At 36.5% G+C, this 25831-nt stretch overlaps 1 protein-coding gene across 2 annotated transcripts in view; it reads left to right on the forward strand.

Annotated features, from left to right (window-relative positions):
- Slc6a15 (solute carrier family 6 member 15) overlaps positions 1-25831 on the forward strand; it is a 49888-nt gene that overhangs the window by 14012 nt on the left and 10045 nt on the right. The window contains exons 1-8 of one of the 2 annotated variants that reach the window (XM_052753249.1): positions 5147-5243; positions 8489-8605; positions 9180-9337; positions 9691-9817; positions 10883-11064; positions 18354-18464; positions 22051-22292; positions 22396-22588. In XM_052753249.1, the coding sequence (XP_052609209.1) occupies positions 8596-8605; positions 9180-9337; positions 9691-9817; positions 10883-11064; positions 18354-18464; positions 22051-22292; positions 22396-22588 (1023 nt within the window). In that variant the 5' untranslated portion in view covers positions 5147-5243; positions 8489-8595. Of the gene's footprint in view, positions 1-4798; positions 5244-8488; positions 8606-9179; positions 9338-9690; positions 9818-10882; positions 11065-18353; positions 18465-22050; positions 22293-22395; positions 22589-25831 lie in introns of those variants that run through there. The other variant, XM_052753248.1, reaches the window with a different exon arrangement.

Raw genomic sequence — 25831 nt, forward strand, 5'->3', positions numbered from 1 at the left:
ATGGGACAAACATGGAGAATTGTTTTCAAAGATGGTGGTGATAGTTTTCTCTTATGTCATCACACACCCTTTGTTGTATGACTTTGTTGCCCCTTCCTTAAAAAAAAAAAAAATGGCATTTATTTCTCCTTTTTTCTATCTAAAGACTAGCTTGTACTGGGCATGGTGGTGCATGCCTTTAATCCCAGCACTTGGGATGCAGAGGCTGACAAATCTCTGTAAGTTCAAGGCCAGCTGGGTCTACATAGTGAGTTCCAGGACAGGTAGAGCTATATAGTGAGACTCTATCTTAACACCCCTTTAAAATAAGCCAGGCGGTGGTGGCGCACGCCTTTAATCCCAGCACTTGGGAGGCAGAGCCAGGCAGATCTCTGTGTGTTCGAGGCCAGCCTGGGCTACCAAGTGAGTTCCAGGAAAGGCGCAAAGCTACACAGAGAAACCCTGTCTCGAAAAACCAAAAAAAAAAAAAAAAAAAAAACCAAATAAACAAAGTAAATTGTTCCAAATTTAGCTAGCAAAGTAAGTGATTTCATTATGAAGTTTCCATACATTGGTTGTATTGGTTGATTGTCCTTGCCTGTTCCTGTCTTCTACCCCTCTTCTGGGCCTCTTGTACCCTTCCTTTCTCAATATGCCCCATTCCACTTTTCAAATACCATGTGTTCTACCATCCTCTATAACTCTATTCCTTAAAACCTCTTCTCTCATATGGGCCTCTTTCTTGGTTCATTTCTTCCAACTACACTCACTTTCATATAAATATACTTATATAATATTAGGAAATAAGATCTTCATGACATAGAATTGTAGAATAATCCTTTTATATACTGTAAAGATGTGTTGCTCTCATCATTAATAAAGATCTGGCTGGCCAATAGCTAGGCTGGAAGAGGTTAGGCCAGAGAGCCAGTCTGAAACAATGTGGGGAAGAAGGAGAGCTGAGTTGCCAGCAGACAGCAGATGCAGAGGAAGCAGGAGATGAACACGCCATGCTGAAAAAAATGGTACCTTCATGTGGTTGAGTGCAGATAAGAAATAGAGGTTAACTTAAGTTGTAAGACCTAGTTAGTAACAAGTCTAAGCTATCAGCTGATCATTTATAATTAATAATAAGTCTCTGTATGATTATTGGGGAGCCGGCAGTCCTGATGGAAAAACTGCCTACAAAGAACATGTGGCATTTGTCTAAACTTGGTATAGTTCATTTAATATACTTTCATTTCATGATATATCAATTTTCCTGTATATTGCATAATTTCATTTTTCTTTATGGTTGAGTAAAATTTCATTGTGACTATGCACCACATATTCATTATCAATTCATCAGTTGATAAACATCTCAGCTGATTCCATTTCATGGTTATTGCGAATAGAGCAGTGATAAACATGGATATACAAGTATCTTTGTGGTCAGATATAGTCATTTGGGTATATACTAAGGACTAGAATACCTGGGTCTTATAATTTTATTGAGAAACCTTCACACTGGTTTCCACAATGGCTACATCGGCTTACACTCATACCATGAGTAAATAGGATTCCTTTCTTTGATATACTTCCCACATTTTAAAATATTTATTGACCACATGTGTTTTTCTTTAGAAAACTTCCTGATTAGTTCATTGGCCTATTTAGTTTGGCACATTTTTTTCTTTAACTTTTGCAGTTCTTTACATATTCTAGATACTCAAATCTTATCTTCAGTATAGCTGGCAAAGATTTTTCTCCCATTCTATAGACTATCCCTTCACTGTGCTGACATTTTCTTTCCTGTGCACACTTTGAAAATTTTATGTAACCCTCTTTGTTAATTTAATGTTGTTTCCTGTGCTATTAGGGTTGCATTCAGGAAATTCTTGTCTCTACTTTGAAGGGCATCTCCTATATTCTTATAGAAGTTTCAAATTTAAAATTAAGGTCTTTTATCATTAATATTGGTTTTATGCAACATTGCATTTATGAGATATATATATATATATATATATATATATATATATATATAATCTTTTGATGGCAAAATGGATATCCAATTTTGCCAGCACTATTTGTTGAATAGGCTGTATTTTTCCCACCTTCATCAAAAATAATGTGGCCATGACTGTGTGGGTTTATTTCTGGGTCCTCTATTCTGTTCCATAGTTCTAGATGTCTATTTTATTCAAATCAGTGTGCATTTAGTTGTAAGCCTGTCTCTGCCCAGTGAGTTGTTTTCAATTATGGCTCAGAGGCTTACTAGTACATTTGCCTGGGCTTACCTTCTGTAGGGTAGAATATTGGGATATATATTGGGAATCTGTGTTTGCAATATAGACAGTGGGAGCCAGGATTTTAGAAAGTCTATATCTAGTAGAAATACAGTTACCAGAATGTTAGTTTGAGGTAGAGACTCTCAGGCCACCATATTGGAGCTGAAAGAGGTCTTTGGTGCGGTAATATGGCATGTTGTAACTGGTGCAACAACTGTCCATGAAAACCTACCTCTCATTAGTGAACCAGTGAATCAGACACAGTGAAAACTCTTGCTTTGTTTGAAGTTAGTAGGTTTTGAAGTGATCCAGTGTGCAGGAAAAGAACATAGTATTTAGGAAAAATACCTGCTGAAACACGGAGCAACTTTTTTCTGGACATGCCACAAATTAACTATAGAGTAATACTTTCAAAGGAGTGAACTTAGTAGCAGTAGTAAAAGGGGACACTAACTGCACCTTCTCATTGTGATAGTACTTTTACAAGAACTTTTGTGGGGCAAGCTAATTATCATTTTCAATTTACAGATGAGTTAATTAACTTGGCCAAGATCATAACACCCCTAAGAGTGAGAGAGGAGATTCAACTTCAGAAAGCCTATGTTTATAAAGTAGATTTAAATATTTGGTAGTGCCATATATCTTCACATGGGCATATTAGTTCTTATAAGATTCCATTATCGTAGAAGAAGAAAGTTTATATGAGAACATGAAGAGATGAAGAAGTTGAGGACAGTATCTTTTTGATTATGAGGGTCGTGTCTAAACAACTCCTACTTCTTTCTTGAAGTAGCAACAGCACTTTTACACCTATATTTCTACCTATTCCTCTCATTTTATTTCCCAATTTTGATACATTCTTTGAAATTTCAATCTGCATCTTCCTCTCAACTTAATTTCTACAAATTATAAATCTTATTTCCTGTTAAAGCCCCAGTGTCTGTGTGACTTTTGTTATGATGATCCTTGTATGGCTGAAGTTCATGATTTTGTAGCCTAGTTCCCCAATCTGCTGCCCCATGGGACTCCACTATTCTGACAGAATGGAATACTTGCCAGTGGCATTCATAATTGCAATATAAAGTAAGTTGTGTTTGCTTAAGTGTGATCTCTTTGTTACTTAACACCCATTTCCCTTATTTGTACTTATATTCTGTGTTTGTATTTATGCTTTTGCATCTTCTTCAAGCTCCACTCCTTTGTTTCTTGTGTCTATAAAATACTATTTCATTTATCATAATGACTGGTCTTGTGAGGGTAGGAGAGGATTTCTATCTTGGTATGTATATTTTTAATACAGTAAACATTATCTTACCATGACATATAAATGAAGGTAGCTGGGGGAAATTTACTTCTTAGACTGAGGTTTATGTTTTGGAAGAGACCTTGGAAAGCATTTTTGGTCAAAGAGTCTGCGCGTAGTTTTGGTTTTATAAACCATAACATAGTCTTCTGCTGTACCACAAGATAAGTGTTAGATAATATATGCAACTGGAAACATTAGGACCATTGGGTTGAAAGGTGTTATAGTTGGACTGAAATGGGGTAAGGGCATACCAAGTGTAAGGAACAGTCTAAATACAAGCAATGCGTTATGACATTCATGATAGATCTCCGAAATGTTGCCACTCCATACACCAATCAGGTTGACAGCTTTCCCATTTTAGGCTTGTACACTATGTTTCCTATCCTTTGCATATGCAGACTCCGATGTAAGAAGTGCATAAAGCATATCTGCATGTAAATGGTTCTGACCTCTTCAAAAGGGACTGAATATAACACTGGCTTTCATCAAAGATGGACAGGCAAGATTTCTAAGTTTGTCATTCCCTGCTGGAAAAAATGTGAATTTCTTGATAAAATAGCTTTGAGTAGGTTAGAAGAGAAAAGAGATGTCACACTCCAGTCTACAATGCTAATGAGTCAGAGAGAAAATTGGTTTATTTAGTTCACTGTCCACATGGAGTAGGCAAAATTGTGTTGAAATACTCTGTTGTGGTTTAGTTATTTAAGATGGACTTTTCTCTTTATTAGATATAAATTCCTTAAAAACGGGCACTGTATGCTTCATTATTGTAATCTATAGGGTGCCATCACAGTTAATAACAAGCATGTGAATGGATAAAGAGTAATTAATAAATAAACAGAGAAGATTATTTAAGACAGATTTACATGGTGGGTTTGAAGTTACATATGTAATTGTAATGATGAAAAATAACACATGTATAAGAAAGACCTACTTGAGTTAGAGAGGAAAAAATTAAGAATGCTAAAAAGTAAGCAGCAATGAACTGTCTATAAACTGTACATTAAAGTGGAGATAAAAGTTTATTTTTTTTCAAGGAGGAATTTAACTGAAAGAAATACATGTGAAACTCATACACATTCTAATTTGTGCACTTTTGAAATTATTGAATTCTAAATGACCAAAATCAATCATGTTTTATAGTCTTAGAAAGGGACTCTAGCATTAAAAGTGAGCAAGGAAGGATGCTGAAGTATTGTTGATATTTTCATTATTAAATATCACATTTTGACTTTTCATTTCACAGGTACCTTGAGAGTATTGGGATCAGATCCAGGATCCCTAAGAATTTCTCACCTTGAATCAAGGATTTATATGATATTCTTCTCAGATTTACTTCACTAAAAAAAGCATTTTAAAAATATATTTTCCTCAAAGGTGTCTTTAAAAAGAATACTTTCCAATGCCTAAGAATAGCAAAGTGGTAAAAAGAGATTTAGACGATGAGGTCATTGAGTCTGTCAAGGACCTTCTGTCCAATGAAGATTCACCTGAAGATGCTTTTAAGAAGAGTGAACTGATTGTTGATGTTCAAGAAGAGAAAGACACAGATGCTGAAGATGGATCTGAAACTGATGATGAAAGGCCAGCTTGGAACAGTAAGCTGCAATACATTCTGGCTCAAGTTGGATTTTCTGTAGGTCTGGGAAATGTGTGGCGATTCCCATACCTATGTCAGAAGAATGGCGGTGGTAAGTTGTGTTTGTTTGCCTTAACGATGAGTTGCTGCACTAGTAAACTGTAGTTCGTTATTTCAGGTCGCTCCTGTTGCTGCTACAGTATTGTTATGTCTGAAATTGTGAATTCCATTACAAAGCTAGGGGGACTCCTTTGCGGGAAGGGAGCCCAGCTCTGTGTTCAGATTAAGTTTCCATAGAAACAGATTGGCGTCCTACAAACACTCAGGGATTGCTCAAGGTAACACATTCTCAAACTTCTTCCCTGGATACTGTAAACATTGCTAAAGTACTGATGGGAACTTTTCTAATATGTGTTACATTCTTTTTGCATGTCAGGCTTTGGCTTTCAGTAAGAACCTAAAGCCAACAACAGGGACAACGAAACATGTATGTTCTCTCGGTGACTTATTACCTCTGGATTTTACATTGTTTCATTCTTTAGCAAAAGCAAAAGAAACATGTAATTTAGAATGATTATGGTCTTTAAATGCCCTAGCACTTTTTGGATTCATGAGAAGGAGTGAAACCAATAATTACCATAATGCCAGTCATTCTTTGTCCTTGGGGGTTTTACACCATTAATTCCAGTTCTGTAATAGTATGGAATGACGTCCAGGTTCAACAAGTACTGTAAAAAAAAGGAGAACATTCTTAATTTTAAACAAAAATAATTTCACCATTGTCAACACTTTTGCTATGTATAGTGGGCACATAATTATCAATGTTTTAAAAAGAAAAAAAAACTCTCTTAAAAATTCTGTGGAAAAACTGGGCATGATAGTGCATACTTTTAATCCCAGCCCTCAGGAGGTAGAGGCAAGTGAATCTCTGTGAGTTCAAGGGTAGCCTAGTCTATAAAGCAAGTTCCTGGATAGCTAGGGCTGTTACACAGAGAGTCCCTATCCCCCAAAACAAACAAACAAAGCAACAAACAAAAATCCTGTGGGAAAAAAGTCAATATAAAGGAGGATATCTTAATAGTTCTGTAGTCACCCAAATCAAACTGAGGGAATTCTAGATGTGACTCAAGAGTGAAATGTTTTCTGACTCAAAGCTTCACTCTCCAGATCAAGGGAAAAATAGAGAAAAGCCAATTGTTTTGAATGTTATAATGCATATGCATATAAAGTCTGTCAAAGTAAATATGGATAAAAGTACATATTCTAAGCTGGGGAGATGGCTCAGTAGGAAAATTACATGGTGCACAAACTTGAGGCCCTGAGTTTCGATTCCCAGCACCTACATGAAGGCTGTGCATGGCGGTAAGCATCTTTAACATCGAAGCTCATGGCAGGGATTCAGGCGAATCCCTGGGGCTTGCTAGCCAGCCAGTTAAACCAAAACTGTGAGTACCAGTCTCCGTGAGAGACCTTGTATCAAAAATAAGGTGTATTTTGGTAGATGAAGATGCTTGATATTGACCTTTGATCTCTACATGTTCATATGCATGTGAGTGAACTTCCCTCCCCACACATCCACAAACCCAAACCTACATATTCTGTAAGGTACACATTTTATCACCAAATGTTATGAGGATTATTCTGATATTATATTCTGGTCTTTGACAATTTGGTTGGCTGAAAACAAATATGGTTTTATTTGACATTAATTATAATTCACACACCATGTCAAATGAATAGAGATATTCATATGCAGTATTTTCCTAGTTCCTATTATAAAACTCTAAGGTACTATGGTGATTGAAGTATATTTGAGGTGGTTAGATAATTCCACTAGGAACACAGTAAGAGGTTTGGGAAAGCAACTTATTTATCAGACCTGTCAGAGAGCTAAAAATTCAATTTTATATGAAATGAGCCACACATTATGTATCGTTCATAAAACAGTAATTCCCTAGCAAGTTGATAATATCACAAGGGAATTATTCATTGTGTCAAAGAGTAGTACCTGCATATGAATATTTTTCAAAAAAAAATTGTTTTCTTGCTTGCTGGCTGGCTTGCTTTTTTTGTTAGTTTCTTACTACTCATTTCATTTTCTAAGACTGACAGAAATTCTTAATTTGAGACATTTCCCTTTCTACACCTTACCGGACATCCTGCTAAGGATGAAGGCAGCCTCAGATAAAAGTCAGGTCTCATTCCTTTTACTGTGACATCGGCCTTGATGGGCAGCTGCTAGAAGTCTGACTATTAGCTGTTAGCCTGACAAATCCCTCTACCTGTTTTTTTTATATATAAAAGTAAAATTCAAAATAATTTCCCTACTGTTGCTTCTTTGCCTCCAAATGAAAATAGAGAGCAGTATTGCATGTCTCGTGAGAAACAGGCTGAACTGGAGAGGGACAAAGACTGTGTAGCATCGTTTCTTAGAAAGCTGAGAAGTATAATAACCAAGCATAAAACAACCAAAACCCTTTATTCATGAATCATTTGAGGCATTTTCTGAATAACAGAAACAAACCAAGTCTAAAACATACATCGGTTTGTGTAGATATTATATTTACTGTACAGTGCCATGCTTATACTAAATCTTGGGATGCAGAGGATGCCTCATATTTTGAAGTCGCTCTGACAGTTGGAAGCCTTGTTTTTTTCTCTTGTTTGAAGTCATGTGACCTTTCCTTAGCTGCCTCCTTTCTTTATGGTCAGTTTCTACACATGTTAAATGAGGTTGGGAATTACAGCATACTACATTTGTGTGTGTGTGTGTGTGTGTGTGTGTGTGTGTGTGTGTGTGTGTGTGGTCTGCAAATGCATTTGTGCAGGTACACGTTCCTGTGTACCACTGAGGGTAAAGGAGCACTTTCCACGTCCAGCTTTATCACTATCCACCTTACTTCTTTGTGACAGGGTGTATTTACCAATAAACCCAGAGCTAGGCTGCCAGCCTAGAAATTTGAATGTATGAAATCCAATGTGTCATTTCATACTTTTTTTTTGCAATGTTCTCATATAGAAATGTATGTGCACAACTTCTTTATCCCATCAATCAAAAAAAAAATGATATCGCCCAGCTATTCAGTTGATTTGCAAGTCCTTAGTTAAAATTTACATATGATTTTGATGGAAAATGGTTATTTTCTTAGCTATGGGTGTTTTGCTACAAATATAACACTTTAACAGTAAATACAAAGTGTGTTAGCTTTATTTTCTCTAACACTCTGTGCATCCTTCCTCATAATTTTGGAAAACAAAAAGCATATGGTTCCTGAAGTAAACTTTTTATATGTGGTGTATATGAAAAAAATATATTATCTTTGCTAGAAATTATTTTTTTCTGTTTCTGTCTTCCAGACGAGGTATTTGCTCTTCTCTGGTATTACCTTATTTAGAATACAAACATTTTTTGTTCTATCAAATACAATTGATCTCAAGTCGTGCTTTTGGAATGCAGGACTTAAATGAGTCTAGGTTAGTATTCAGCAAATAACTTTGTAAACGCTGTGTGAAGATGGATTTGAGTTTGCGAAGTCAATTGACAAAAACAATTATTTCAAAGAACTGATCCTTTATTTTCCAATGAAGTTGTTTTATCTTTTTAACAAAATGAAAGTAGGCTTATTTATAACCGTTTTTAATCAGAATTATTCTACCATGAACTACTTTTAAAGAATTATTTTGTATGTGTGTGTTTGTGTGTGATACATATGTGTGTTGAGGGGGAACATGTATGAAGAAGTCAGAAGAAGTTTCAGGACCGTTTTCGTTTTCTACTGTGGCTCGGGGAATCAAACTCAGATCATCAGACTTGTGTAGCAAAGGGCTTTACCCATGGAGCCTACTTGCTGTCCTGAGGGACTTCTTAGAACAATTAAATCCAGAATTCAAACGTTTGAAAGTTTAAAGAAAATCAGTTATCTCAAAGACCTCCATGTATATTATAGAAAAACTCAAATATTGTCTTTCATGAAGTGATTAGCATCAATGCATACTCTACTATGACTACTGAAAACATGACACATTCTGTTTGTTCTGGTCTCTCTAGGTGCATATCTTTTACCATATTTAATACTACTTCTGGTAATAGGAATCCCCCTCTTTTTCCTGGAACTTTCGGTGGGTCAAAGAATTCGGAGAGGCAGCATCGGGGTTTGGAATTACATAAGCCCTAAACTGGGCGGGATTGGATTCGCAAGCTGTGTGGTAAGCTTCCTCCCGGTGACTTTTGTTCTGACATTTACTGGTTTGGAATGGTGTAATCCTCATCTCTGTAAACTGCAAGTCTTTGTCTCAGTATAGTTCTTTAATCACGTTTTAGAAGCTACTGGGACATCGGGCACTGTACAAAACCATCTATGACTGCTGATAATACTTTGATCTTGTATTTTAAACGTTGAACTCAGAAAGGGTATTTTAAAGAAATGATAATGTCTTTCAGATGAAAAAAAAATGTCAGATCAAGACTGAAATATTATTAGGTGGAGTGAATTGCACCCCACTTAAAGGGAGGGGCAGAGGATGCGCGATAAAACTCTGTGTGTTTCTTTTTGTTGCAGGTGTGCTATTTTGTGGCTCTTTACTACAACGTCATCATTGGCTGGACGTTGTTTTACTTTTCTCAGTCTTTTCAACAACCTCTTCCTTGGGATCAGTGCCCCCTGGTGAAAAACGCATCGCACACTTGTAAGACGCATGCTATGTTGTTTTCTTACATTGAATGGTTTAAAAATTAGCAAAAGGCACAGACTTTCTTTTCTGCTTTTTAAATATGGTGGTGGGATGGAACAAAAAACAAAACAAAACAAAACAAAGGAAATGTAATGAGCATCATAGCAGACTTCCTTCAGTATTTGGAATGGCCGCTTGCTTCAACATTAGGAGCAGCTCAACAAGAGAGATAAACTGGACCTCATGTAATTTTACTGACTCTTTTTGGATTAACTGAGTGTACTTAGGACTTTAAATTAAAAAGCTGCAAGGTTGCAAGCTTTCTCCTACAAACTCTATATACCCCAGGGAAGCCTCCTTTTCATTAAAACTTACAAAAGGGAAGTAAAACCCTGATTTGAACTGAACTTACTGTTTTTATGTAGTTGGCTATAGTGTTTTGTAGTTTTCAACGTTTTAAAATATTAAGAAATGAAGAACCGTTTTCTCTAGAATATAATTCATTTATGAAGTTAAAGTTTTTCTATTAGCCACATTTAAGAAAATAAAATAAAACAAGTGTGAAATATTTTATTTAATTCAGTATATGCAAAAGTTGCCATTTTGACTTGCAAAGTGTGCAAATATTGCTTTGTTAGCATGATAGTTAGCATTAGTTTTCATGCAGCAATTCCAAAAATCATGCTTCAAGTCTACAATAACAGCACATGTCACTGCATTCTGTTTTTTAACAAGATCCCTTTGGCCATCAGCTGTCCCATTTGACTGGGCTGTGTTAGTGGGCCACATAATTATGAGTCTGAGAAGGGAAATGTAAACTACTTGTTTTAATTATTGCCGTAAGAAGTTCACGTATCCCCTAAGAATTCTTAATAAATGTCAAAGAGGATACCTGTTTCCAAATTTTTGGAAGTTCGCAAATTTTTGTTTTTCATTGTGAACTTGACCTCCGTTTTGGGGTACATGTTTTTTAGGGAATGGTAAGAATTAGCTAAGGGGCTTGCTTGGCAAAACCCAAAATTACACATTATGATTTGTTGATGGTCTGAATTATTGCATCTTATCTGTTTTCTCCCACAGATATTGAGCCTGAATGTGAAAAAAGCTCTGCCACCACCTACTACTGGTACAGGGAAGCCCTGGATATCACCAGCTCCATCTCTGAAAGTGGAGGCTTGAACTGGAAGATGACTGTCTGCCTGCTGGCTGCCTGGGTCATGGTTTGTCTGGCCATGATCAAAGGCATTCAGTCTTCAGGAAAAGTTAGTATGTTAGAATCCCTCCTGATTCAGCCAAGTACCATTCCTGGGTACTGCCAATCCCTTGTAGCTATACCCCAAAACCCAACTGACAAATTGCTTGTAAAACTTCATTCTAGGTATTTATCAAAAGTGATGCTCTTTTAAAAAAAATATGTCTTCGAAAACGACATAATAATCGAAGTGTTTTGTAGTGACATTTAATATGATTTATGATATCTATTTATCCCAGCAAAATCTTAAAAAAAACACTCAATATTTAAAAGTCTGTTCAATTTTCTCTTTGTTCAGCATCTGACAGTCCTCTGACTACAAGTCACCTCCAGTGATAGAAAGTGATGCAATGAAGAATTTGCTTTTTTGTTTGTTTGTTTGATATCATTTCCTTCTTTCAGGTGTTGTTCTAAGAAATAATTACATAAAGAATATTCAAATCATGTACTTTTGAGTGCTTCTTAAAGTTCTGGTTGACCTTAAGCAGTTAGAAAAACTCAAACAAGCCACATAGAATAAACGAAAGACTACAAGAGCATGCCTTCCAGAACAATTAAAAATTAAAAATTCTGTGCTTGAAAAGGACACTAGGTGAAGTGTGAAATCTGTGGAGTTTGCTGTTTTCTTTTATAGATGATGCACTCTGCACATAATTTTTATTCATTCTTTTGCTTTCAAAAGCACTAGAATCCTACTCTTACCACTGCCCTTGTTTGAAAGCCCTTCCCATCTCTCAGCTGACTCATAGCAAGAATTCAGAGTTGGCTCTCTCACTGTCCCCTAATGGAGTATGCATATTAATTTGTCTTTTCAAAGTGTAACTGTAATCATGTATCTTTTCAGTCTAACTGGGCATCATATGTTAGAAATAGTGGGAATAATGGTAGTTGGACTATGCTACTATTATCATAATAAGAATAACTAGTAACAGTAAAGCATGCCAATAATAATAATAATGATGATAATAATAAGAATAATAATGACGTGACATTGGGTACAGGTGATTTGAACAAAACCAGTATTAGGCACTGATGCTTAGTATGTGTTTCTTTGCTCTGGGAACTGTACTGGTTTATCTTACTAACTCTTAAAATCTCTAAGATGTAGTTACAACTTTCAGACCCACTTTACTGATTTTTAAAAAAGAGGTTGAGACAGGTTCTCCTATACAGCTCAGCTTCTCTTGAATGGAGGCTTCCTGCTTCCTGTATGGTAGTCTTACAGCCATGTGTCACCTTGCCTTACTGTCTCCTGTCTTTGAGTAAAGAACCTGTGAGTTCTTCATAAATCCTCTCTATGCTGACTCTTAGTATGTACAATATTTATGCCCATCAAATGATGACTTGGGCATGGGAATGAGGGTGAACAGAAGTTGAACTGATTTCACCTCTGCTTCCTGTTAATTCAATTTTAGTAACAATATTGATGGTATTTTATACTGTAAATCACAGGTTACCTGATCTTTACATTCCTATTGTGGCTACTACATATTTGCATGTGAATAAGTGACCATAATAGCTAACACAACTAAATGTCTTTAAATCTTTTGTAAATGTTATTACGTTTCACAACAACTTAGTAATTTTAGACATTGCTTTGATTGAGTGCATGTTGACCATGTAGGGGTCACTAAAGTTAATTCATAAATAAAGGAATAAGTTCTTAAGCCAGGTTTAATCACATGTATATAATTGCTAAGGTAGTGTTATGTGGGAGGAAGGGCCTACCTCTGGTTGCCCACAGAGATTTAAAAGCTGTCATGACCAAGTTTGCTAAGGTTTTCTGAGTTTGTGTGTTATTGTCACTTAAAGAATAATTTCATCTTTTAAAAAATATACCAGTTTCTTTTATGCTATATTTGCAAGTTATAATTGTACAGGTGTGTGGAGCACAAAGTTGTTGTTACCATTTTGAGGAAAATGTATAATCATCAACAGAAGCTAATCAGCATATCCATCACATCAAATATTTAACAGCTTTTCTGATGAGACTATTTGAAATTTACTGCCAGTGATATTGGTGGTACTTTTCTGTTTTGTCTTTAACATCTGGTAATAAAATTGTATCAGTAGAAATGGAGTACAAGCTGTGTAGTACATGTGATTTACTATTCCAGTGAAGGGACCTTAGGGAGAGGGTGACATTGAGGCAGAATTTGAAACAAGTCTAGTGTCGCATTGTATTGGGTGCTCTAATAAAATCCAGGGTCTCTTCCTCTGAGCCATCATTCTTATCCAAAAGTGATTTGACTGTCCAGATGGGGCCAACGCTAGCTGAAAATAACATGAGAAAAGATAACGAATGTTTAAATCAACACAGCTCTTTAGTATAAAATAGTGATATGAATACAGTGAGAGAATTGTAAAGGATGACTGTAACTCTCTCTACGTGTATTAAACAATCAACCGAAAGCCTCCAAATAGAGAATTCTGCAAGCATTAGATAGAGAAGGGTACTGGAAGGCTAGCATCTGCACGTTGTGACCAGGAAGTCCCACTTGGGAGATGAGAATTTGTTATATAGTTTCTTAAACACACAAATACACACAGGGTGGGGGCAGGTTAACTGGAACTTGCATGAGGGAGAAGAGGAAGATGTGGGTAGTCTCTCAGGCCAGGTAAACACACTTCAAAATGCAACTGCAGCACTGAATTCTGGTATCTTTTATTTTTCTGCCTTTCTCATGGAGAGGAGAAATTGTTGCTCTGTGAGCACAATCAACAATCAGCTGAATAAAAAGGAGACAGCAAAACTACAAAGAACAGGACTGTGTTCCAGTATCAGACTACAGAGGGAATAAGAGTGATCATACATCCTCAAATAAAGAAAACCTTTTAGGGACGATGCTTGGTGACAGTGAAATTGTCTCCATAACAGACAGCTCAGTAGCACTGGCAATGTTCAGAGGCTGTGTGAGCCCTTGTTCCAGCATCTTATGAAATTCTTGTTCCCAGAATAGAAGATTGAAAGGAAGTTTTATCAACTTGCTTCCAGTACCAGGGCGATGTTTCTAGTTAGCATTTCTTCACTATTAATGTATTACTCTGTTAAATATGTTACAGACATTGGTTTCTTTATTCTGAAGGCCAAATGAGCCGTATATTTTTATCTCTAATCCACAACAAAGTCTATTAAGTTCAGGAGTAAGTTAACTATCCTGAATTAAGTAACTAACAAACCACAGAACGAAAGCCAGGTGATCGTCCTCAACAGCTTGCAGAATGTGTGTTTATAATAAGCATTTTAATACAAAGAGAAAAACAATTGAGAATTTTTATGTATTTTCCAATTCTAGTAGTGTAACAACATGAAAATATTCTATATAATATTTTGGTTGATAAAGTAATCTTTTTCTTAATGCAATTGCTGTGAAAAGTCTTTTGGTTGACAACTTTAAGGAGGCTCAAAATTAAACAAAGGAATGTATCTCATTTCTCTATTCTAATAACATGAACTTAGACAATATAAGGCTCGTGGACACTTCCATTCATCTATTTATTTTACAAAAGTATTGAATATTTTGTGTTTACCAGAGTCTAATTCAGTTTAGCAACAAAGCCTGGACTTACAAAGTTTCTATTCTAGGAATAGAGGCAAACCACAAATTTTTAAAGTAATTCCGGGTCCAAGTGTACAACAGCAATGTGTACAATGCATGAGGTTTAGGTAGCTACATACAATAAAGCAATTTCAAATAACAATGTATATGTGTCTGTAGTATATGGAGGCATATTTCATTGAAATTATTTTTGCAATTTCATATAAGATTTTGCTATAAAAATATAGTCATTTGTGTAAATGTAAAGAATTTGGTTTAAGAACAAGGTAGATGCTTTGTATAGTGTGGCTCAAGATACATTGTTTTATCTCTTATAATTTTATAATTGAATGTATAAACATTTCTTTGCTTAGGGAAGAATACAGTCAATGGTTTGTCATATTTAGAACTATTCATCTGTTTGACATATTGACTTTGTTTTCATATTATAAACTTGAAGTATTTCTATTTCTCTTTCTTAAGAATGCATGTAAAAATCTTCTCACTAAATCCAGATTAGTTTAAGAACACAAATGTGTGTTGAACTAATAAAATAAAGTGGAAATAATTGGGACCACATAATTAGAATATGGTGTGAAAATATTATAGAATAAAGAGACTGTAGTTTAGAGAATGTGTACACAAAAGAAACCTTAACTTTCTATAAGTTCTTTTTTAATGTACAGTATTTTTGATGACCTACTGCATGCTGTGAATTAGTGAATATAGATATTAGCAGAGCATTTTCTGTCCTCATAAAGCCCATAGGGTAAGGAGCCAGGCAGATAATTGCTGTTTTAAGTACATCATCAACAGAGGGAATGAGAACATGCACGAGACAGCCATTGTAATTAGCCTGGATTTGGGGAGGCTTCACATAGCCGGTCATTCAGGGCCATGCTAAGATGGCTGAAGGAAAGTTTACCAGAAGGATCGCAAAGAGGTTATTGCAGGCACAGAATCAAGCATGCCTGAAGCCCAGAGGATGCTAAATGCTCCCATGGGAATCTGGCATACCATTCCTGCAGAGGGAGGGAGATAAAGCAAGGAATGTGGGCTGGTTCCTGATGGACATTGAAGTGTCTGCAGAAACTGGTAAAACGATAGGCTTTGTTATGCAATAAACACTGTGAAGATCTGAAGGTTTTCACAGTTCAGCAAACAGAACCATCAGCTTGCTAGAAAACTCCTTCCAGAAGAGTCGTGGATGTCGAATCTCTGGGATGCAGAGGAGAGCTGACAGGGAGACACTGGAGGAAAGATGAGCAGGAAGTAAAACTGAGAACCAGGAAAGCCTCTCAAGTCGACTGTGAAGCTGCAAATTGAGTTTGATTTCAGAAATGTTCAGAAAGGACTTCATGTTTTTTGGTAGCCTCAAAATGGTGGAGAGCTACAAGTAAATGAAACCTTGGGGACTGGTACATGTAAAGAATGTTAAAGTCCTCAGAGATGATCAGAAAAGCCACCCCCACTACAAAAAAGCACCCTAATAAGGAGAAACCAGGAAATGAAAGGGAAACCATATCATCAAAGTGGAGGCCAATCTAAGATTATTGAAAAGATGTTTGTTTTCACTAATGAAAATGGAATTATTTTATTAAAATATTGATTTTAATATACTGACATTCTACACGTAGAACTAGTTTGTCCCTGATATCTTCAGGATGTTTAAATATGACTTTCAGAGGATAAACTACAGAGGAGGTATACACAAGCATCATCTTTCTATTACAAGTTCTTTATAGTTATCGATTCACACACTGCCCACGCCGAGGCCTCCTCTGCTTTGACAGTTTCCCCTTTTATTCTCCCAACATCTGCAAGGGTATTAGGAGTTCAAGATCTGTGACTGAACAGGAAAGACATGGCCTCTACCCTCACAGAGCTTGTATAGCAGCAGACAAGAAAGCTCAAGTAAGGTGACTTCAGTGATGCTGTACGCTGTCACAGACAAAACCAAACCTAATGGTAACATCTCCAAGGTGATGTCATCGCCTCTACTGTGGCAGAACTGACAGCAGATGGTGGATTCAGGTTGGAAAAAAGAGGGGGGGGGACAGTCTGATTTGGGGTGCTCAGGAAGACTTCTGGGAGAAGGTGATTCTGTGAGCAGTGAAGAGGAGCAAGCAGGTGGTGTGATTATAGGGAGAGGCTGAGCTTGCTGCACCTACCAGGTAGTCAGGGCATGAGGGCCTGAGCTCTGCAGGAGGAAAACATAATAGTTTAAAGATTTGCAGGGCTAAGGGAGCAATTAGCAATTTCTTCAATGCCATTAGGAACTCTTAGGATGCATTTAGCAGAAAATGGCACAGCTGGGATGCTGATCTGGAAACGCTGAGCGTATTGCAGATTGTCTCAGACAACTGCATTTATGACTTCAGCAACTGGGTGGCCAGGACCATTTTCTGAACTAGAGGGGGCACAACTTAGAAATTCCCAAGTTTGCTTTTTCAGTGAGGAAATTTTTTATGTGTCAGACCTCCACCTGAAGATACCAAAGAGATAGTTAATGTCTGCATCAAATGACTCCTTGGGATGATAGCAATTTGCTGAGTTCCTTAGAGGCAAACATGGCAGAAATAAATGGTTAAAGACTTTATACTGAATGCAATGCCTACAGATTACTCAATACATTGGGAGCTTTACAGACTCATCATGAAACATTGCTTAAAATGTGTGTAAAACATGAACTAGGACTTGTTAGGGACTTACGCTTGTTGATTTCTTTCCTAAACATTGCTTTTAAACAGTCACCATCATTAATCTTACAACGTATTTGTGCACTAATTCAAGGGAAATTAAGTCAGTGTTTTTCCATGCAGGCACACATGAGATATTATTAAGCCTTTGAGCAGAATTAAATCTTGCTATTTGAAGCAGTTTAGATGGTAAACATTTTGCTTTTTTTTAAATTCTGTACACACTCAAGCACACACACACACACACACACACACACACACTCCCCACAAATTATCCATCTACTAAATTGGACAACGACTTATCATATAGTAACACAGATGGAAGATATGTGAAATAATGCAGTAAGAGAAAGGCAAATTCTATGTGCTTTCCCAACTGGCTAATTAAAAGAGTCTTTTACATAAAATTAGAGGGCAAAAGAGTGGTCAGAGTAGAGGCTGGGGAAGGAAGAGATGGATGAAGAACTATTTGACAAGGACTCCCAAAAGACAAAAAGAAGAACACAGTCTAGCATTCTGTATCACACTGGGGTAAATATGGTTGACCGCAATTTATTGTTCAACTTAAAATAATTACAAGACATGAGTTTAAAGGTTCACAACAGAAAATGTTAATTACCTTAAAATTGTTATTAACTAAGCCACACCAAGGGTGGTGGCACACACCTTTAATCCCAGCACTCGGGAGGCAGAGCCAGGTGGATCTCTATGAGTTCTAGGCCAGCCTGGTCTACAGAGAGAGATTCAGGACAGGGACCAAAACTACAGAGAAACCCTGTCTCGAAAACCAAACAAACAAAAATGTTATTAACCATTTTATACATGTATTGACTTATGCTGAAGCCCATAAATATATACAACACTATGAACCAGTTTGAACAGAGTTTTATTTATGTCTCAAATAAGAGCTTAAAGAATCCAGGACAATTCCCTTTCAAAGTGACTTCAGGAGCTGTTAGGATTGTTGTTACGCTGCAGAAACAGTGGCTATCAAAGTGTAATGTTAACTGTGAGAACAGTCATTCGTCTGCCTCACCTATTATCATTTTCTTTGTTTGCAGATCATGTATTTTAGTTCTCTGTTCCCTTACGTGGTACTTGTGTGCTTCCTAATCAGATCCCTGCTATTAAATGGTTCAATTGATGGCATTCGACACATGTTCACCCCTAAGGTATGTGCGTTATTTTTCATTACATGTATTATAAAAGTGTAGCTATCTTCAAGGGCTAATTGTTTTAACATAAATGTGTTAGACTTCTAAATTAGACAATGTTGCCCACTCCAGAAAAGCAGCTTTTCTGTATTTTTGATTAGACCCATCTCCAATCTCTAAAACATATTCTAGTTCTTGAGTAAGATTGTCAATATTTAAATCAGAACTTCCTCTACTTATTAAATAGCTTATGGTTTTTACACTGATAAATTTAGATCTGCATTTACTAATCTCCCTCTAGTTGAGTGGTTCTATCCAACTGGTATCATGGATTATTTGAAACATCAACAGTATCTTTCTGCTAGAAAAACTAAAGAAAATATTAATCTCCCAAGTGTCTGCAAGTTACAGATAATCTAAAATCCACAGACTTGGGGGAAAGTTGCCTAGAATACTGTCTCAGAGATTTGTGTTTTCTTGGGAATGTTTTGCTCCCCCTGGAGTCATAGCTATAGTGGTAAGCTTGGTAATTTTTGTAGACACATACATATATCAGGAACTTTTCCATTAGCTTCATAGAGGCTTTGAAACTCATACTGCCATTCTACTAAGCTGTGCTAAGCTGATTGCTGTTCTTCTTGACTCTGGTTACTCAAAGTTAACTTGCAGACTTAATTATACCTTGTTATTTTTAACTCAACAGAAAACAGAAATAGGTTTGAGTGTTTATGTGTTTTTGTGATTCACCAAAATAAAGTTTCAGCTCACCATTAGCTTGTTAAGACTCTGGTAAGGAGGTCATAGCATGCAGTTAAAACAGGTTCGACACTGGAGGTTATGTGAAGGACGATTGTGGAGCTGTGGGTGGGTCCTGTAAGCAGGGGCAGAAGGGATTAGCTTCTGTGGAATTCTTTGTCAGCTGCCTTGTTAGGAGGTAAAAGAAGCTGTGTTCTTTGCATGTCTGGCTCTGAGTTTGTATTCATTTTGGAGGAGCAAAAATGCTGATGTGGGCGTCTGGTTTTCTTCTTTAATATCTGATGCCACTGAGAACTTTCCATGTCACATTGCTTTAGATTCATAAATTTCAGCCGCCTTAGAATTAGAATCCACATCAAGACTCACATACCCAATGACCAAAACGATTGATATTCAGAGCGTTGAAGAAAATGTTTCCTGATTTCAAGGCAACTGATTCTTCTGAATTAACTTCTGAACTGTCACACAGTTCTGGAGTGTGATTTTAGTACATAGTTTAGAATTGATACAAACTTTTACATAGATCTAGCATTTAAAATTTCAGCATGAATTAACGTTTTTAATTTGGACTAGGGATTCACCTTAAAATTTTAATTTCTTTTCTTTCCTTTCTTAATTTTAGTTTTTCTTTTTGGCTAACTTCCCATTTACTGTTGACAAAATAATGTTGGTTTACTCCAGGGCCGTGGTTCTCAACCCCATTTGCAAACATCTATCTCCAAAAATATTTACATATTGATTCATAAGAGTAGCAAAATTAGAGTGATGAAGTAGCAGCAAAAATAATCTTATGTTTGGGGGGGGTCACCACAACATGAGGAACTGTATTAAAGGGGCGCAGCATTAGGAAAGCTGAGAACCTCTGATCTACAGTATGGATATAAAAATGAAAATAATTATAACACGCTTTTTGTTTGTTTTTCAGACAGGGTGTCACTTTATAGTCCCTGAGGGTCTGGGATTTAGTCCGGGATGGCCTCTAAACTATGGCAATTCTCCTGTTATAGCCAGGTGCTGGGATGGCAAGCATAGCTACCACACCTGGCTATAAGTTACTTTTGTTTTGTTTTTGTTATTATTATTATTATTATTATTATTATTATTATTATTTTAAATCTAAAACAGCTCTTCATTTATTTTTTTTCATCTATTTATTTTGCATTCCTGTCCCAGCCTCCCTCCTAAACCCCCCCCCCGTACTTCCCATACCCCGTTCCCAGTTCCTTCCCCATATCATGACCCCTGACCCCTCACCTCCACCCCACCCCTGTCCTACCCTCACCCCCTTCTCATTCGTCTCTATTCAAGAAAGGGCCAGTTTCCCATGAGTGTCAATAAAACATAAAACATGGTACGCTATAAGTTACTTGTAATTTATATATATATATATATATATATATATATATATATATATATATATATTTTTTTTTACTGTAGTGAGGAAAGTGCCTAAGCACACAAAATACCCTGAAACACCAAGTGGAAATTCATCTTGGAATTTGGAAGTAGGCAAAATGAAGTCTTTAGAAATGACTCTTTCCTGCCATCTAGTGGTGATGCCATGATAGATAGTTGTGTGTATTTGGAGAAATATTAGTTAATTGCTAAAAATATGGATCTAATCATTATGTTTAATAATAATACTCATAATGTATTAAAAGTACAGATATTAAAATTAATGGAAGCACAGCATCCCAATACTTGAGAGAGACTGGTAATTTTAGAGACCACAAATTTTACTATTTATTTCCACCTCTGATGTGCTATGTAACATTGGGCTGGTTTCTCATCTTTTCAAAGGCTCAGATAACAGTTTTAGCAACTACATTGGAAGGGCTCCTGTGACTATTAAATGAGAAGAAAACATGCAAAGTGCTTATCTGTGTTTGTCAGTATAGTTTTCATACACTATTAATATTGGACGCTTAGACTCTAGTTGATACTGTGGCAATTATTTTGTTACTCTTTCTATTGAAAAAGCAGAATTAAAAGGACTGTGGTTAGCCTTGGTTTGCACTTTCATGAAGTGTCCCAGTGGCAACATCATGGTCTGAAACTTGGTACAATTCATATTCTTAGCCCCAGTCCCCAATTGACATTACTCTCAATAAAGACAATTTGACCTCAATGTGAGAGAGAAAAAAATACCAGTTAAGCATTTTTTTGTGACTAGAAAGGAACTTAAATACTTATTGAGGTCCATGTCAGCTGTAGATAATATTAATTATTTCAGTTAACTATTTTATTACATTCTTGAAATATTTGATGATTTTTCAAAGAATTAAGGTACAACCTTATGAAATGTGTTTGCACATTCAGAACATTCATAATGCAATAGACTTCCTTCTATTTTCAAAGAAAGGACCTTCAGGAGACTTTAAAATGAATGAATAAAAACAATGAAAAGCCATAGTAGCAGCCAAATCAGACCAATTACATGCCAGTTACTTCCATCATTAGATTTCCAGCAGAATACTCAAAACTTGAGAGGACTGTAATGTGAAGTAATTATTTCACTTTATGTTGGTAATTGATGTATTATGCTATGGAAAAGACAAAGAAGGATATGTAATGGGAAATTATCAAGGACTAGTCATTTCTCTGTCACAATCTCCTGCTATAATTTATCTGAAAACACTGAAAAGTTCTTTTGTAAGTGGAAAAAAATCACTATGTAAGAGCTTGATAGTACTTCCTGTTGCATTCCTAGCTGCTTTTATGGAAAAAAAGTTATTTATTCCTAAGGGAGAATTTATTTCCCCATTTTAAATTGATCTAATCCCATCTAAGTGAGTTGATCAGAACTAGGAATTTATTCCTGACGTCTGTTCTCTTTCATTTCAAACAGCTGGAAATGATGCTGGAGCCCAAGGTGTGGAGAGAGGCAGCCACTCAGGTCTTCTTTGCCTTAGGTCTGGGATTTGGTGGAGTCATTGCCTTTTCGAGTTATAACAAGAGAGACAACAACTGCCACTTCGACGCGGTCCTTGTGTCCTTCATCAATTTTATCACTTCTGTCCTGGCCACACTGGTGGTGTTCGCAGTGCTGGGGTTCAAAGCCAATATTGTAAATGAAAAATGCATTTCACAGTACGGAGAATTAATATCAACTTGCTTTTAATGGCACAATTCTCTATAAAATGTGCATCAAAGAACCCGAGTGCTCACCCTCATTCTGTATCTATTTTTTCAGAAATTCCGAGATGATCTTGAAATTTTTGAAAATGGGAAACATTAGCCGGGATGTCATTCCCCATCACATTAACCTTTCAGCTGTCACCGTGGAAGATTATCATTTAGTGTATGACATCATTCAAAAAGTGAAGGAAGAGGAGTTTGCTGTTCTTCATCTCAACTCCTGTCAGATCGAGGATGAGCTAAATAAAGTTAGTAAGCTGTGTCTGAGCAGCCAAGCAATTATCATTCAGTTATCATATGCCTCACCCCAAAGACTTCTTCAGCAAAGTGGGTTACAAAATGCCTAGGGATGCAGTTTCAAAATTCTCGGATAGCTCTGCATCTCATAGAGTGTGTCTACTTACAAAGACTTTCATTATTTTAAAAATCAGTCCTATTGCTTGAGTCGCACTATTATACACTCTCATCACAAGTAAATGAATAGCCCTTCTAGAATGAAGACTAATCCGAATGCATATTTTGGTACAAAATTGAATGCAGAATTTGAATTTTGATTCTGGAGATTTTGATGAATGAATGAATGATAATTTTGGTTATTTTGACAGTTCAGTTCAACAAATTCTGGTTATGTCTTTTTCTTAGACTATAATTTATTTTAATTAGCAGGGAATTAGGGAAAAGCAATAAATGTCCTTCTATTGGTTGCTATTATCTACTCACATTGCAAAATAGGAAGACAGAAATTGACCATTAATCACTTTCTCTAATATAGTTAACTATGCCTGGAACTCAACATCAATATCTCATGCTGGCAACTGTGCCTGAAGTCATAAGCAATTATATCTTTGAATTGTAAGAGGAAATAGAGTTTCTAGTTTATTCATTCATTTTTTTAAGTGAAATAACACAATCACTCTGCATAGAGTTTCACTTTTTTATAATAATATATTTCACTGTGTGTGTGTGTGTGTGTGCGTGCGTGCGTGCGTGCGTGCGTGCGTGTGTGTGTGTGTGTGTGTGTATGTGTAGCGTGCACGTGAGGGCACTCTCCCATTGGGCATGTGCAGAGAGACCATTGGTTGTTAGGTGTCTTCATCAATCACTTTTCTACCTCATGACCTGAGACTGGGTCTCTCAATGAACCTGGAACTTGACATTGTGATCCACAGGGATCTGCATGTCGTGTCTGTGAGTTCCAACAAGCCCTCACCCCTCTACTGCAATTATAGACACTTGGCAACAGGCCTGGTTTTTACATGGGTGTTGGGGATCTGGACTAAGATTCTCATATTTGTACAGCGAACAGTTCACCCACTGACCTGTGGCCTCGTTTTTTCAGTAAAAAATTATTTTCAGTTTAATTTTTCCCGTGGATGTATATTCATTGTATGTAGTACTAAGTTACATAAGAACAGTTTCATTTAGAAGTTGTATTCCTCCCATACACATTCCTCTTTATACCTCTGCCCACTCTCTTTCCCCCAGACAAAGTTGCTTATAACTTAATGCACACAAAACTTAATATATATCTGTATTTCTTAATTTAATGTATTTATTTAGTGCCTATATTGACATATATATGTATATATGTGTGTGTTAGACAGAAAAATAAGGAAAACACACCAAATATGCAAAAAACTGACTACTAAATGATAAGAATCAAACAACCCATTCAATAAATGGGCTATTTTTTTCCACTAACCACACACACACACACACACACACACACACACACACACACACACACACACATTTTAGGAAGCACAAATAAGAGAAAACATTCACAATCAGTCTTTCTGAAACTGACTAAATATGTTTGATATGATTTTCTCCAGTTCTACCCAACTTTCTGTAAAAGGTGTGACTTTTGCTCTTTAGGCCTAAAACATTTCCTTTGTGTATACATACCATGTCACATCTGTCATTCCTCTGTTGATGGGCACCTGGTTGGTTCCATATCTAAGCTGTTGTCAATAGTACCACAATAACTAACGTTCATGTATGCTGGTTGGAGTTCTTTGAGAGAATACCAGGCATGGTACAGTTCGGTTGTATGGTTTATCTACTTTTAGTTTGGGAGAAAATTTCATAGTGATTTCCATATAGAGTGTGCTAGCTACATTCCTACCAGTGGTATACGAGTTCCTTTTCTTCACAATCTCATCAGTCTTTCTTGTAATTTCTTTTTGATGACTGCTACTCTGACTTCAGTAAGATGGAAGAGTAATGTTGTTTTAATTTTCATTTCTGTTATGGCTAATGATGTTGAGTCCATTGTATGAGTTTATTTGTACTGCAGCTTTTGAGAAATATTGGTTTGTTTCATTAGCCTGCTTGCTTATTGGATAGTTTGATTCTTATTATTTAATACTTAAAGTTCCTTGTATACTATAGATATTAATCATTAGTCAGTCGTGTGGCTAGCAAACTTTTATCTGTAGGCTGTCTATTCACTCAATTATTTCTTTTGTTTTACAGATCCGTTTTAATGTCATGATATCTAATTTTTTAGTTGTTGGCATTATTTTGTCTGCAAATGGAATCCTATTCAGAAAGTCTTTGTACATGCCTATAATTTTGTGTTTTCCTAACTGTTTTCTCTAACAGTTTTAGTGATTATGAAAATTATCAATTAACCCATTTTTTCTGAACATTAGAAAACAGGAATATTAGACTTAGATAAGATAAACATGCAATGGATTTTTTTTCATTGAAAACGTGTTTTTTTTTTGTACTTGTTTGAAAATACATTCTTCTCTCATACAATACATCTTGATCACAGTTTCTGTTCAATCTATTTTTTTCTGTCTTCCACACCACCTCCCCTCTTTCCCAGATTCACTCCCCCTCCATTTCCTCTTCAGAAAAGAGCAGTCCCCCAAGAGAGACCACCCAAACACTACAAAATAAGATACAGTAAGACAAGGCAAAAGCTACTGTCTCAAGGCTGGAGAGGCAATCCAGTAGGAGGAAAAGAGATGTTTTCATACAATGCATTCTAATAACAGTTTCCCCTCCCGTACCTCCTTCCCACTTCCCCACCCACCCAGCTCCAGGCCCTTTCATTCTCTTTCTAATTAGAAAAAAAAAAAAAGAAGAAGCAAAGAAACAGACAAAAATAAGTATTTCTTGCTTTTTTTTTGGGGGGGGGGTTCGAAATTGATTTTTTCTTAAGATTGAAAATTGACTTTGTGTAATTCAGTAATTCCTTTTTTTCTTTTTTATTATTAAGAAATTTTCTATTAATTTTACATACCAACCACAGATCCCCCTCTCTCCCTCCTCCTGCCCCCAGCCAGGGGGAGAGGGAGGAGAGATTCTATGAGCAAGGGACATTGAGATCATGATGGGGAAATGTACAGAGACAACCAGGCCAAACTAGTGGGAACTCATGAACTGTGGACCAATAGCTGTGGAGCCCCCCTGGGGACTGGACTAGGTCCTCTGCATATGCAAGACAGTTGTTTGACTTGGACTGTTTAGGGGGCCCC

Source organism: Peromyscus californicus, unplaced genomic scaffold (assembly GCF_007827085.1).
Source record: "Peromyscus californicus insignis strain IS unplaced genomic scaffold, ASM782708v3 Scaffold_24__1_contigs__length_46423439, whole genome shotgun sequence".
Classification (NCBI taxonomy): Eukaryota; Metazoa; Chordata; class Mammalia; order Rodentia; family Cricetidae; genus Peromyscus; species Peromyscus californicus.